At 41.4% G+C, this 13,923-nt stretch overlaps 1 protein-coding gene across 1 annotated transcript; it reads right to left on the bottom strand.

The window, feature by feature from the left end:
- Positions 1-806: 806 nt before the first annotated feature.
- Positions 807-13,667, bottom strand: NTPCR (nucleoside-triphosphatase, cancer-related). The gene is made up of 5 exons (XM_030499486.1): positions 13,541-13,667; positions 10,848-11,010; positions 9,663-9,759; positions 6,742-6,951; positions 807-2,086 (listed from the first exon to the last, which is right to left on the bottom strand). Exons 1-5 carry the CDS (start codon positions 13,572-13,574, stop codon positions 2,018-2,020), a joined length of 573 nt encoding a protein of 190 aa, XP_030355346.1. The 5' UTR covers positions 13,575-13,667; the 3' UTR covers positions 807-2,017.
- Between the last annotated feature and the right edge of the window lie 256 nt (positions 13,668-13,923).

The following is a 13,923-nucleotide window of genomic DNA, read 5'->3' as shown; positions in this document are numbered from 1 at the left end:
ACTTTCATGAGGTACAAATACCACTTTAAGTGACTACCTTCTAGCAACAGTGGCTGAACTGGAATTTGGAAAACTAAACTCTGCCATTGCTCCTGAAGGAACTCCCCTCTCCAGCCTCTACAGAGACGTGCCAAATACCTCCATTTTATTTAGCTTTAAAGGTCAGTCCTCATTTAAGATTCAACTGCAGTCCCATTAAAACCTTGCTAGACTTTGGGTAATTATTTAATAATTGAAAGAATTATTCTTTTGCAGCATATTTGACAGCTTAAAAGACTTAACACTGAAACAGTAGGACATCCAACACTTAAGTGCAGAGAGGTTTCTGTTTCAAAGTCTATGGCACATAGCCCTTAAAAAGTTTACTTTGGTCCAAAGTCCTTCACTTCTAACAAGGCGTCATGTCTGAGTAAGACGCCTCAAGCAATTAAGGGATTAGCGATACCTTCAGGGCACAGCCTTATTTTGCAAAAAGCAGCCAAGAGCTTAAGGGAGTGGGACCCTAAAAGGAATTCTCTTTTTCCCAAATATAAAGACAATACTACCATCCAAATGGATTTGGGCAGAATGGTAGTGTAATGGGGCAGTCAGCAAACAAGTCCATGGTGTCCTTTAACATGGCATTTACTTCTTACCATTTATGGAGGGGCAGTTTGTACCAGACCCTTGTTCTGAATATGAGAAATAGAAAGGACATTTCCCTCCATGCTCCCAGCTGTTTCCAGGACACCTGTAAAAATGCCTGTTCCCATCTAGTATGCTCCAACTTTGGGCATCAGTTTTACAGAAATAAATAACTAAAACGATATTTGAAAATGCCTTTAAATAGTTTGCTTATTTTAACAGTTGTGGAACTGAACAGAAAAAAAGTTAAGAAACAACTGAATTCTTAACAACTTTTTACAGCCAAAGATGATTATAAACTGTACAATGAATGAGTGTGCACCTGGGAAGGAATTCTTCTTTCACAACACACAAAACTGATTAAGTGGTAGCACTTTTCCTGAACACATCTGCACACCTCAAAAGGAAACACATTGTCTAATATGGTGAAACACTTACTTCATCATTAACATTGTACAGAACTGAATAAGAAAAAAAAACCCCAACCAAACAATAAGTATCAATAAACATAATGGATTGTAAAACCCATATAGACAAATAGGGTTTATTTAATATAGTATTAAGTCAATCCTGACAATAAATGCTGCATGAAAACACAAGCTGAGATTTGACTGAACTTGAAGATTTACATATGTAACTTTTTTAAGTGGGTGCAACGCAAGATTGCCATCAGAAACTTGAAAATAAATCCAAAACGCAGCCTTCTTATCAACTACTGTCTGAGTTTACAGTACTTAAGAGAGGGCAATGTTGGTTATTTTTCCTCCTGTTGTAGAATTCTGTTAATGTCATTTAGGACTACAAGAAATTTCCTTGAAATTCTACATAACCCTCTTTATACTGCAACTGGAAAGACTGGAGGGAGAGCATCTGCTTATTCCTTCTACCTCATGGTCAGCACCCATGTTGAAACACACTTGGACACACGTCAGCTGGGTCACTGACAGCAAAGATATTTCTACATAAATGAGGCGGAGCACATGTACATCTTGGGCAGGGCTCTGTTCTGTTCTACCAGGGCCCAAGTTCCCCATACTGAGCTGCAGTCTAGGCAGAACAGTCCACACCACACTCTGAAAGATTAAGATGCTTTTACATGGTGTAACTAGCATGAGAGTCAGACCACCTAACTTCCAAATACCCAGATGAGAACAAGATGTTAACTATGCATCTGTTCATTTTTTTGAATGGATCAGCTTGTGAACTGAATAAACAAGAAGCCTGATAGCTCATTTTCACATTTTAGAGCATTACCAGCTTTACCTTGCTTACCCTGAAAGCTCCAGTAAAGCCTCCAGGGGCTAAAGCAGTAAGGACAGACTAGAACAGCCGCAAAACCTTGTAATGTTTTGTTGAAATAAAAGCTTTAGTGTTTACAGGCAACAAAATGTCTTCATTTTCTGCAGGACTCCACAGCTGCCAAGATGTCTTGAAAAATGCTGTTTCTGTTTTCTTTACTAACCTAGAGAAAGAGAAATTAAAACTGATGTAATTTGGTGAATAACCTCTATATCAGTGTTGACTTCAAAAACAAACAAAGCAGAAATTCAAATGCATTTCTTTCTCAGTGAAGGAATGCTGAGTGTCAAACACCTGCCGCCTTCTGCTACTGAGAACACTATAAGCTAAAGCCACAAACCTGCATATGTAATTGCATATTCACTGATCTTTTTGATTTAATTACCCATGGTATTTTGCAGTATTATTCAGGGCTTGAATAACGTAACAAGAATCACTCGAAGAACCAGCATGCACTTTTGTCATTACTAGAAATCCTTTTCAATTACCAAATATAATTTTCCTGCTATGAAGTAGGAGTTCTTATGCCTTCAGTTCTTGAACGGGTTCTGTCTATTAGGATGACAAACCTAGTCAAAAACATGTGTAACGAAAAAAAATTAAAACAGGCTTAGTAGCACAACTCTCTATTCTGAGAAGCCTTAGCACTGCAGGATAGAAACACCTTGAAAAAGAAATCAGACTACTTGAGCAAGCTGGGGAGCTTTTGCAGCACACTGCAGTATGCCTTTGGTTGACCAGTCCATGGAAATGTTGGGCTTTAAGACCAATACATGTGACAATCCATAAGTCCAGTGTACTATCTTTTGGTGGGCCTATCTGCATTGCAGCACATGCAGATTACTGTAAACCGCCAAGTAAATGCCAGCACTTGCTAGTCAGCTCAGCTTTCAGCTGCAGCGAAGACAGAGCACTGAGCTGGTAGGAGGTATAAATTACACCTTCTTGATAGACTGGGTACTGATACAGAGCCCAGTGACCCACAGTGCATTACTCAACCAAAACCTGGGGAGATGGCTGGGATGGTGAGAGGGTTAACAAGCAATTGTGAAGTGTCAGCAAAAGCCTCATTCTAAAGAGCCTAAGGAATTTTCCCAACTGTTCAGATCCCTGCAGAGAGGGCAGGAAAAACTCAGACAGATGAGCCAAAAAAAAGGGCAGGCATTCATATTTTTAACAAAGTTTGAGAAATGCTGCTTGACGAGGAAGGAGACACCACACTATGCATGGCATAAACCTCTCTACCAGCAAGGTTTCACTGCTTTCCCTATAGCTGCATTTAAGATCTGATCAGACAAGTTTGTATCCCTTCCAGTACTACAGTCAATTCTGAACAGGAGGAAGTATTACTGTTGTTGTTGTTGTTCTTATTAAATAGAAGTCTACTGCTATTTACAGCATTTAGATAGGATGTCTGGAAACTAACACCGTAAACCTATGGATGGTGGCCCTGCCTATGCCACTTGAATTCAAGAGAGATCATCAACATGGGACTGATGAAAAAGTGTCATTAAAAAAACAAACAAACAAACAAAAAAAGCCAACCAAACCCAAAGGAATGAAAGGGAAGATCTGCCTGAAAATGTTGCTGGTTTTATTAAGTATCATTCCAAGCCTATTGTAAGATAAACAGAAAGCCCCACAATAACAGAGCAAGACAACAAAGAATGAAATTGCTCTTCAGTAAGGGTATTGAGAGACCCCAAGGTAAACAAGGCACAGAGCATAGATCAGCCAAACTCACAGCAAGTGTCCCAATACCCTGACTTTCAAAAGACCTTCTGAACATTTTATAGCTCTTCCCACTGTCTCAAAGCCAACAAAAACCATACTACATTTTATCTATCCCTTTTCCATACTACATGCCAGAAGTCCAGTGAGAGCAGCATAGAGAAAGTGCCAAGTGCTGGGAAATTTTCACAACTCTTTTACAAAGGCTGCTTCATAGATAGAGGTCTCCTCTTAAGATCTGGGGACATTCAGTGCAGGCAGCTTTCCTAGAGAGAACCAATCTCTCAACATCTGTACAAACAGATAGGTACCTTTTTAGGCACGGAGTTGACAATAACTGTAGATGCTGCTTATTCTAAGCATTTAGGTAATCTGGAGGAAACTACCACCTAGATTCCAAGCAGGAAACAGTAGAGGACAAAAGCTTTCTTCCCCTAACTGTTAAGAGTACCATCAAGGAAACCGCTCTTGTGCAGCCTATTCAAATGGAACCTTTTTCTTCTTCTGCTCCATTTAGCTATTTATTTTCTTTCTTAAAAGGCATATGCAACCAAACTTCACTAATGGATTTCATGGAAGCAAAATTAATAGCTGGGAAAATGGGAGAAAATAAGTATGTGCCAGCTGCTAATCTGATCCTATTTATGACACTGTCTGCAAAACTACACAGACCCAAGCGGTGCTAAAAGAGCCTCTATAGTTTCACTGGAAGGTTTAGTTCTCAGCAAAATGGAATTGGGCAACAATGGAAAGAAATCTGTTACATATCAGAGCTCCTCTTGTTAAGTGCTCTAAGCATAATAAATTAAACATTTGGGACCAAATCGTCAACTGCTTTTAGGGCATCTGGGCCCATTTACACCATCTGAATATGCTTTCAAGACAAAAGGGACTGTGAAACCCCAAACAGCTGTCTCTCTGCTCTTAGTGTCAAACATCAGAACTCTCCTCATGACACTGAGAAGGATGACAAAACTCTTACTGCGTTACTTGAGTGCAGCCTAACTCCACATGAAGCGACAAAGCAGGCATAAGCTTTTTGGAAGGTGGCCACCTACTTCTGCACACTTCCAGGCACCATAAATGTTAGTAAGAAATTACTGACCATGAACTATTTGGACACTCCAGGTTCTCCCCAAGCCACAGCCCTTGAAGAACACAGCTGGTGATCCAGTATGTACTTCAGCTAGTAACACCTCTGACTCCCCACAGGCAGGTTCTGTTCCTACTCAGGCACACGTTTTAACCAGCTGGGAAAGAACATGCCGTGTGCCACTGGAGCAAGTGAGACAGATGCTCTCCTGCACAAGACTTTAGCGTAGCAGGTCTCTGCCACCTGGGAACTATTGCAGTCTGCCACACGTTTCACACCCATGCTTTTGGCTAATGGATTCACCAGAGAACTCTAAACAGAGAAACCTGTACCTCCTAATCTCAGCAGCATGAACAGGATGGCTCATTTTTGCAGTAAAGAAAATATTGCTCCATTGAAATTTACAGGAAGACTTTCGCTGGCTGTAGTCAGTATTTAAGAGAAAGGTGTATTGGCAGTCTGATATAGCTAACAACTTGGGGCTGAGTGGCATATGCCCTCAGAACATCACCTATAAAGGGAGACAGTGAAAGCCTGAAAAGCTTCCCTGAAGAGCCAAATGCTGTTTTCTAGCACCCTATTTCCTCATCACACACTAGCACGCTATTGTCTTGTCATGACTGCAGCATAAATGCCGAACATGTTACTTTCAGTGAGGCATTATCCATTCCCTCTTCCCCAGTCCTACCACTGTAAAGCAAGTCATATAAACTTCACATTCACATGCATCTCTGTTCAGTAGCCTGACAACACACATCAGCTTGTCAGTAGGAAACCTGGGGGTTTACCTCTGAAAGGAATAGTAGGAGTTGAATGCTTACATGAGGAAAGGAATCTTCTCTTGTCTTTGCCCATAGGATTGCTTTAGCACTTGACAGGCACTTAATTTAAAAAACAGAAATTGAAGATGATAATGGCACCACCAACTAAAAAAAAGCTGAGGAACTTTTCTGAGCTCTACAGTTTTATTAGTCTCACTTTGAAGAGAAGAAAAGAAGATGGAGGCTTTGCTTTCTCTGCAGTAATTAAGATCATTCAATATAAATTGTTGAGATAGTGTATTTTCCTTCCTGATCCACTCGGATGAAAACAAAGTAAGCATTCTCACTGTGATGGGCATCTGATAAAGAACAGGCTGCATCAGTATACAGCTCTACAGCATATTAACCCTGCTGCTAAGCCAAGATGTGTAAGTCCCACTTCCTGAATTTATACTTTATAGTTCAGTTTTGGATATACAGCCTTATTCTCTCCTACAAATAGTATACACTGAGTAGAAAAAGAAATCAAAAGAGTGGGGGCTGCATTTTGCTTGTTTTTGTGAAGCATCCAAGACACTTGCAGACGTTAAGGAAACCTCACATACATATTCCTGTGAACAGGCTATGTTTTGTTGTGGTTAAGTTTTTGAGAACCTCCCTGCAAGTGATCAGAAATGCACTTTGAGACCTTAATATTCTGGAAATTATGTCTGTAAAAGTAACATTATGAATTCCAAAATTGGTTCACTGACTCCATTTACAAGTGTCTGTCCCCTAAAAGGGATTTCTGCAAACTCCACTACTACCTTTTTTTTTTTTCCCTTGAATATGATTACTGGTAACATTTCTGCAAGCTAATCTGAAAAAGAAAGTAAGTCCAAAAATCTGACTGTACTTTGAAAGATTTAACTCTCAGGAATAATGAATGCTTATACGGCAATAATACTACAGCAAGAAAACCTTTTAAAACAACTATATCATTACTTCTGCAACCCCTCACAAGCAAAGCCACCTGCGTAAGGCTGCTACAGTAAGTGCCAAATGTGATTTTTTTTTTCTTTTTTAATAAGGTGAACACCTGCCCATTAAGAATAAAATGGAAACTGAAAAACTTATTTCCTACAAGCTACCCACAGCTATCAATTGGTAGTAACAATTAGCTTTTTAAGCAGAGCCAAATACAAACCAGAACCCAGAACAGAATGCTCTTTAAGGATATTAAATATTACTCACATTGAACACTTTAATATCTTTTCTATTTCTTATTTCTTCAACAAGATCCAGTGGCTTTCCCTTAGGTATTGGAATAGTTCCAAGCACCACAGTCCCTGAGGCAGTGAGCGTTTGACGAACAGCTTGAATAAAAGGCTGGCTGAAGAGTTCCATTTTACCAACCTCATCTATGACGCAAATTTTTCTCTCTGCATCACTGCCATGGTTTACCTGTGGAAAAGTGCATCAAGAGACTGTAAACAATACAGAACTTAGAACAAGTAACAGTAATAATTTCTATGCTAATAAAAGAAATACCTCCAAAAGAAATCAGTACAATTGTAATATGGGGGAAAGTGGAGAAGTCAAAGCTGCTCCTGGTAAGTGACAGACTTATAAATCTATCATTTCCATTTCAGCATAGATTTTTTGGAAAGATGAAAATATATATACAGCATAAATACCAATTACAATATGAAATATCCATAATATCAGTTTTCCTTCAAAGCAGAATTCTCACAGTGGTCCCACATGAGCTATTTGACAATCAGAAACTGCACACTGTCTACTAGCAGCTACCAATCAATCTGAGGGACACCAATTTTTCCAAACTTCACTCTCCCCATCAAATTCTGCATTTAGAATAGATGAATATCTACACAAGTATTAAAAAAAATAAATAAAAGATTTGCATTAAATCTATATTTGGAAGTTTCTCCTCTTGTAGCTGGGTCAAATAATGGTCAAAACTAGCATTTCTCTCAAAACAATTAGCTTTCTTCTAAGCTATCTGGATAAGAACCAAGCCATTTCCAAGCCTCTCTCACATCAGAACAGTCATCTTCCATTTCTTTGTCTAGATACGGCTCATTCTATAGTCCCAACCATCCCCCTGGATTATAGGATAGGCACCATACTAACAACTGACTGTATTTGCGGTTTGTTTGCTTTTTTCATGAAGTGAATACTGTGCCAAATAGCACCGTGCTGCAGAGTGGTATGAGCAGCAGGGAAGTCTAGGAGAGAACTTAGGTGACTGCCACTGAAGAAAAGGCAATTTGGAAAGCAGAGGAACTATTCAGCAGAAAAGGAAGTGCACTGCCTACCCTCCCTTGGTAAAAGTAACCTTGAACTGTACTCCATCACTTACAGAAGTGAGGAAGAAATCAGCTCAAGTCAAAACACCACTGTAGATTCATAAATATATACCAATAGCAGCCATATTATACAGAACCTAAAAAAGAAGGAAAAAAGAAATCGAAGTATTTTCCCCTGTGAAGGCAAAGTATTTGCTTCTGGGAAAGTGGAAGAACTGTATAACATGCATCCTAAAATCTTTTCAAGCTAAGTCTCTGCTGAGTAGCTGTTTTATCTAAAATCCTTTTATAGATCAGTGAGCTAAAAAGCCAATACTAGTCACTAGGTCACCCATTGAGAAACAGAACATTTTGCTTTGAAAAAATCATCCTCAGTCCTGCCTGGTAAAGTTTCCAGACCTGAGAGATCATCCACTGTAGGATCTACCCCTGTTCTCAGTGCAGTGAATGAGATAAAAGCCTTCAAGAGCTGAATCTGTCCTGAAGACTAAATGGGCACATGCCCACTCTGTGCTGCTCTCTGATCAAACCGGACCATACCCATGACTCTCTTGCCCTCATTCTTCATTTGCCACTTCTTGTTTCAGTTCTATGATCTTCCTCACTTCCCTCATCTTCCATTTTGTGCCACCTATATGCATGACCACATTCCCACAAAACTGGTTAATGGCACTTTCCATGACAAAGCCACATAACAACCAGAAAAACTCAACAGTGCTAACACCCTTCTAGCAAGATCTCTCCTGGACTTCACATAAAGGCAAGCAGTAAAAGGATTCGGAGTACAGTGCTGGCTTAATGAAGTCCGTTTTATTAAACTATCTTTCTATTTACTAACATAGTAAACCAAGTTACAGTGAAATTAAACATATGAAAAATGCCCCATTTTCTTCTTATTTCCTTTCTTCCCTGCCCCCAATGTTTCTGCTTCCCTACTCTCAGACTTTACTGTTTCTTGACAAAAACAAGAATCAGAGCCTCAATCTCATTTTTGCTCCTTGCACCTCTGGTTTTTTTTTTCCTTTCGAAGTTCAAATAAGAAGTCTCTTCTTGGCCCCTTGAGCTTTGGCAGGGTAGAAAAATCACAATAGGATCTTTTCAGTAGCACAGTTCAGCAGCTGCTGCACACTGTTTGTGATATGTTATTGCCAAAAACAGATCTGCCCTTGTTTAATTTTGGAGAGGGCAAAGGTTGGAGTGAGAGAGAGGAAGGAGAAGGCAAAAGGCCATAACAAAACGCCAGGAGAAAGACAGGAAAAAGATCGTGTAGAAACTCTTGTCACAGTCAGAGCACTCCTTGTGCAGCAGACTAATTATCGGGCTGCTATTATCAGTTAAAACCTACCAGTCTGCAGGTACTTACACAGTGGTAATCAAAAGTAACCACTGGATTCAAGGAACAAATGTTTCTACTGGAAGAAGATGGGAATTGGAACAACAGGGAAAAAAAGGGCTGTAAAGAACAGCAGCAAAAGCCTTTTTCTTGGACTCACAGACTCTACCCAGTTCTGTGCAGTAAGTCACTCGTGCATTTTGTTTGCTTTCCAATATGCAAGACAGTGGCATTGGAAGAAACTTCCTATCAGCTATCCCTCAGGCTGAGGAGGTCCTGCTCACAGGGTAATGTCAGATCGGGAATAAGTGGGGACTGTAATCTCTCCAAACACCACATTAAGCACAAAAGAATAAGTCAGATTTGCCCCTCCAGCTTCCTGATATCAATCAGAATCAGCGATACTCAATAGGCCATTTATTAATATCCAAAACTAGAGCTCTAGAAGGGCCTTCCAATAACACTGATTATCATAAGCATCAATTTTTCAGCAGCTTTGATAGAATACTCACATTTCTCAGCATAGGTAGAACCAACTGCTCAAATGAAACAACGTCTACAACATACTGTCCGACCCGACATTCACGTCTTGAAGTAGAAGAATCAGAACTAAATTCAAAAAAAAGAGACACACAATTCCTTCTAAGTAATGAGTTTAGTGAAAATCCGCTGCAGTCGTTTCAATGGATTTATGAGAAGTTATCCTAATAAGTCAAATCCCCTTAATTCTTCTAAGAAAAGCAAAGAAACTCTGTAAATCATCCATTAAATCACATTGCAGATAGCACACTTTCAGGTAATAAATACACCATAAGCTACCTTCACAACTATGCAAGCTCAAATTTGAACAGTGTAAGGAAGGACAATGGGATCTAAAAGCTAGCAGGTATATTTACAGTGAAATCAAAATACATGCCTGTAGTTCAGATCTTTGAATTTGGTGACACTACAGACAGCAGTAGCCCAAATCCCAGTATGGGCTGCAAAACCCTTAAACAATCTCAGAAAAATACTGTTTGCCTGCACTGCATCACGCTCTCTTACACAAACTTCCTTTATTAGCAGTATGCAAATTATTTAGTAAGATCACCTATGTCTGAAGGAGGTGCTAGCGGCACACCTGGACCTAGACAAAGTTTTGCACAAAGCATGAAAGGCTAAGTCAACCAGGAGAGACTGTGAGCCCCTCTGCACTTCAAGAGGCCCCCACTCTTAGTGGGGGTCTGAAGCCCTCTTTTTTTCCTAAAATTCACATATGGGTTTGGTGGGTCAGTCAGTGGCTCTGTAAAACAATGTTATATGCAATTTCTCTTTTATTTTCCACTTCTGACTCTATACATCAGCTTGTGGAAACAAAAAAAATCTTCCTCCCTGCCTATAAAAAGCTACTTAATGTAAAGCAAAGAGCCTTGGTCTCACATTAAAAGACTTGGCAGTGCTTCCTCTCTATCTGGTGTAAAATAAGCAGTAAGAAAGAACACCCTTCCCTAGTACATTTTCAATATTTCATTACACAGTAGAAACACTGTCTACATACACAATACAGGTGACCTGGCTGATACAAGAACTGAACAAAGAACCTGACCATGAAAGAAATGTGTGCTGGAAATCACCTTCTGGAGGAGCATTTAACATGCTGACAGGCTGGAGCAGAAGCATAAAACAACAGCCACTTGCAATTATTAAAATCTCAGTACCTGACTCTAGATAACGGTCCTCGTTTTCCAGACAAAGTGACAACATCAAATCCTGTTCTCCTGCCACCTTCTCTAACCTCCTCTGTGTAAAATCCGTCAATGGAAGTGCCTGAGGATTTTAGAGCTTGAGTGACTTTCTGGATCAAAGTAGTCTTTCCAACCCCTAAAAATGAAGAAAAAACAAAAAGCACACAGGATTAATCTTCTACACTAAAACCCCATTTTTAAGCACCACAGTAATGATTCAGTTCAGCAGGAACATTGATCAGTTTTTGAAGTTTGCAAATTGCTTTTTTTAAATGGTAGGAAAGAACAGAAGCACCTTTTAAAGTTCATCCAGTACTGACGCTGTAATATTTTATTAGCCTTTAAAAAGTATGTCTACAGTGAAGCCACAACAGAATGGTACAAATATCCCAGACTACCACTGAACTTTTTAGCTTAGACTGTAGCCTGCCCGTCCACTAAGTCTGGCCCAAGGCAGGTGAATACACAAAAGCCATACTTCCACACAACTTCCAAGCCAGCTGGAAGATTGACTGATGCATCTCTCTTTCTACCACTGCTGTTCACTACTCTTTAAAGAGAGCTGAGTTTATACCCCTTTTAGATCATAAGGTCAAGGCTGACTGCTATTACCAGAAGCCTACCTTTCACAAAGGACACACTACTTCTATTGATGTCCTAGAAATCTGAAGCACTCAGTGCCCTTGTGATATCAGGTCCTACAGGGCAAAAAGCATTTCCAACCACAGAAACATGCTTCTTATGGTATCTGAAGCAGAAAGTTTTGACTAGATACAGGAAAAAGCTTTTTTTATCATGAAGACAATCAAGCCATGGGACAGGTAGCCCAGAGAGGCTATGCAGTCTTCATATCCTTTGCAGTTTTCAAGTCTTGACTAGATAAGCCTTGAGTAATTTGGTCTGGCCTCACAGCTGACCTTCCTTTACATGTCCTGAAGTCCCTTCTCACATGAATTATCCTGTGGTCCTATAATCCACTTTCTTACCCTAACACAGATCCTTAAAACCCTGGCCACCAGATGTCTGCTAGCACTGATGTACCTTCTATGGTGTGAACATTGGCCATGTTCCAGACATCTTCTCTTACCACAAAGGATCTATTTCTTCTCCTTTACCATTGTACACATACTTCCCTTGACAATCTCCTTTTAAATTCAACTTCATCACCACACACAAAATTTAGTGTTATCACTTAACTTTTAATAATTGCTGTAAAAAAGTCAGAAGATAGAAAATATCCTGCAGAATAAACCTTCAAATTCCTGGAGACAAGGAATATAGACCAAATGTGAGGTGCCCAACGGTGCCAACAGATAGCATTTTAACAGGTACACACCAAATACCTCGCTTACATTTTAAGCAGATTTAGGACCTACTTTCTTAGCAGTATCAATGACAAAACATCCTGTGGCTTCAAGGGCACCTAGTCAAACCATTAAGCAAACTTTTCAAAACTCAAGCTAAAGGGATTCCTGGCATTTGAACAACAACAAAATGACAAATGTGGCACCATCAGTATTTACCATCTTTCTGAGGCCTTGCCTCCATAAGCAAATTCATACTAATCTAGCTAAGTAGATTTGCTATCTCTACTTTTGTTCATTCAATAAATTGCCAAAGAGAGCTAAAATGATTCAAACTAAGTTTAAGAAAGCTTAAAATTATACACTTAGCTAATCAAAACAGTACACTCCATTTCAGTTAAATGAACAGAGACGAGGCCTGAGTAGACTTAAGCTCTGCATTTCCTAGAGGGCTGCCTACATTCAAGCGGATGGAAAGACAGAATGAAGGGGTTGGAATGTATTGCTATCTCAGCCTAGCAGCGCAATTAATTTTAAGTTAATTCCAGACAAGACAGGTATTAGCAAAAGGAGAATTAGGCCCACTGCTTTACTTCCGGACACAAAAGAAAGCTTTGCAATTATAATAACTGGTTTATTTCTTAATCAACCATTTAGTTCAACCCTCATACTATATCCCACCCTACCTCCACAATAATCAGATTTCCCTACTACGATAAACTACTCCACCACATCAATCAAGGCCTGCCCATCTGGGATACCAATTATTATCTATAACTGAGCATTACTTAGAGTGGAAGTGCTAAACCCCTACAATTAAGTTCCAGAAAAGGTGAGTGCTCAGAAACGTGTGATGGCTGCAGTTTAAACGAAGCAAGTTAGCTGTCCAGGAGGGTTTTTTCCCCCTAACATCGAACTGCTGAGCCAGACACAAAGCAAAAGCATCTGGAAACCTCCATGACATGGGATCGGATGCAGAGCTACAATGGACTTTCATTGCGAACAAATTACGGAATGCGGCAGCTCGGACCTCACCAGGCAACACCCGGGGAGTGGAGCAGCTACAGGCCCGCACGCCGACAGCCGGAGTTGCCTCGCAAGCAGCTGCTGGGCCCGGCTGCACCAGGAGCGGCTCCATCACACCCTGGGCCGGCACTAGGCCCGCCAGCAGGTGCCTTCCCCTGGCTATAAGCGCCTCGCAGCCCCGCCAGAGGCAGTACAGGCCGGACTAAACCAAACCAAGCCAAGCCAAGCCGAGCCGAGCCGAGCCGAGCCGAGCCGAGCCGAGCAAGGCCCCCGGGCAGCCCCTGCGGCGGCGACACCTCCCCCGCCCGCTCCCCAAATTCCTCCTGCCCCCGTTACCTGGGGGTCCCGTAAGAAAAACGTGCTTGGACATGGCGGAGGCCGCAGAACACGCTCCACCCTCTCCCCGCCCGACGAGGCCCGGCTGGCGGGAGTGCCGCGCTGCACCGCCCCTCGCTCCGCCCCTCGCTCCGCCCCACGCCCGGCTCGGGCCCGCACTGCCGCCGCGGCTCTTTGGCAGTGGGGCAGGGTCGACTGCGGCGGTTTGGGGCGACCGTAGTTAAGCGGCACAGATCTCGGCCACCAGTACACATTCCCTTCCCCACCCCGTCGGCGCCTTGGGAGGTTCCCGCCGCGGGTCACTGTATGTATCAGGCGGCGCCTGATACGGCGGCTCTTGTGGCCCTGGGTTGCAGCGGCCGATGCGCGACGTCCATCGGCCG

Source organism: Strigops habroptila, chromosome 10, assembly GCF_004027225.2.
Source record: "Strigops habroptila isolate Jane chromosome 10, bStrHab1.2.pri, whole genome shotgun sequence".
NCBI lineage: Eukaryota > Metazoa > Chordata > Aves > Psittaciformes > Psittacidae > Strigops > Strigops habroptila.
Note: the sequence above shows the minus strand (reverse complement) of the source record. Positions and strands in the feature narration are given on the sequence as shown.

Excerpts from the sequence above, each read along its gene's own strand:
- NTPCR (XM_030499486.1), bottom strand. The coding sequence starts at position 13,574 with ATGTCCAAGCACGTTTTTCTTACGGGACCCCCAG. Across the intron at positions 9,760-10,847 it reads GGACCGTTATCTAGAGTCAG|TTCTGATTCTTCTACTTCAA; the intron begins GTACTGAGATTT and ends TTTTGAATTTAG. Across the intron at positions 2,087-6,741 it reads AAGATATTAAAGTGTTCAAT|GTTAGTAAAGAAAACAGAAA; the intron begins GTGAGTAATATT and ends CTCTTTCTCTAG.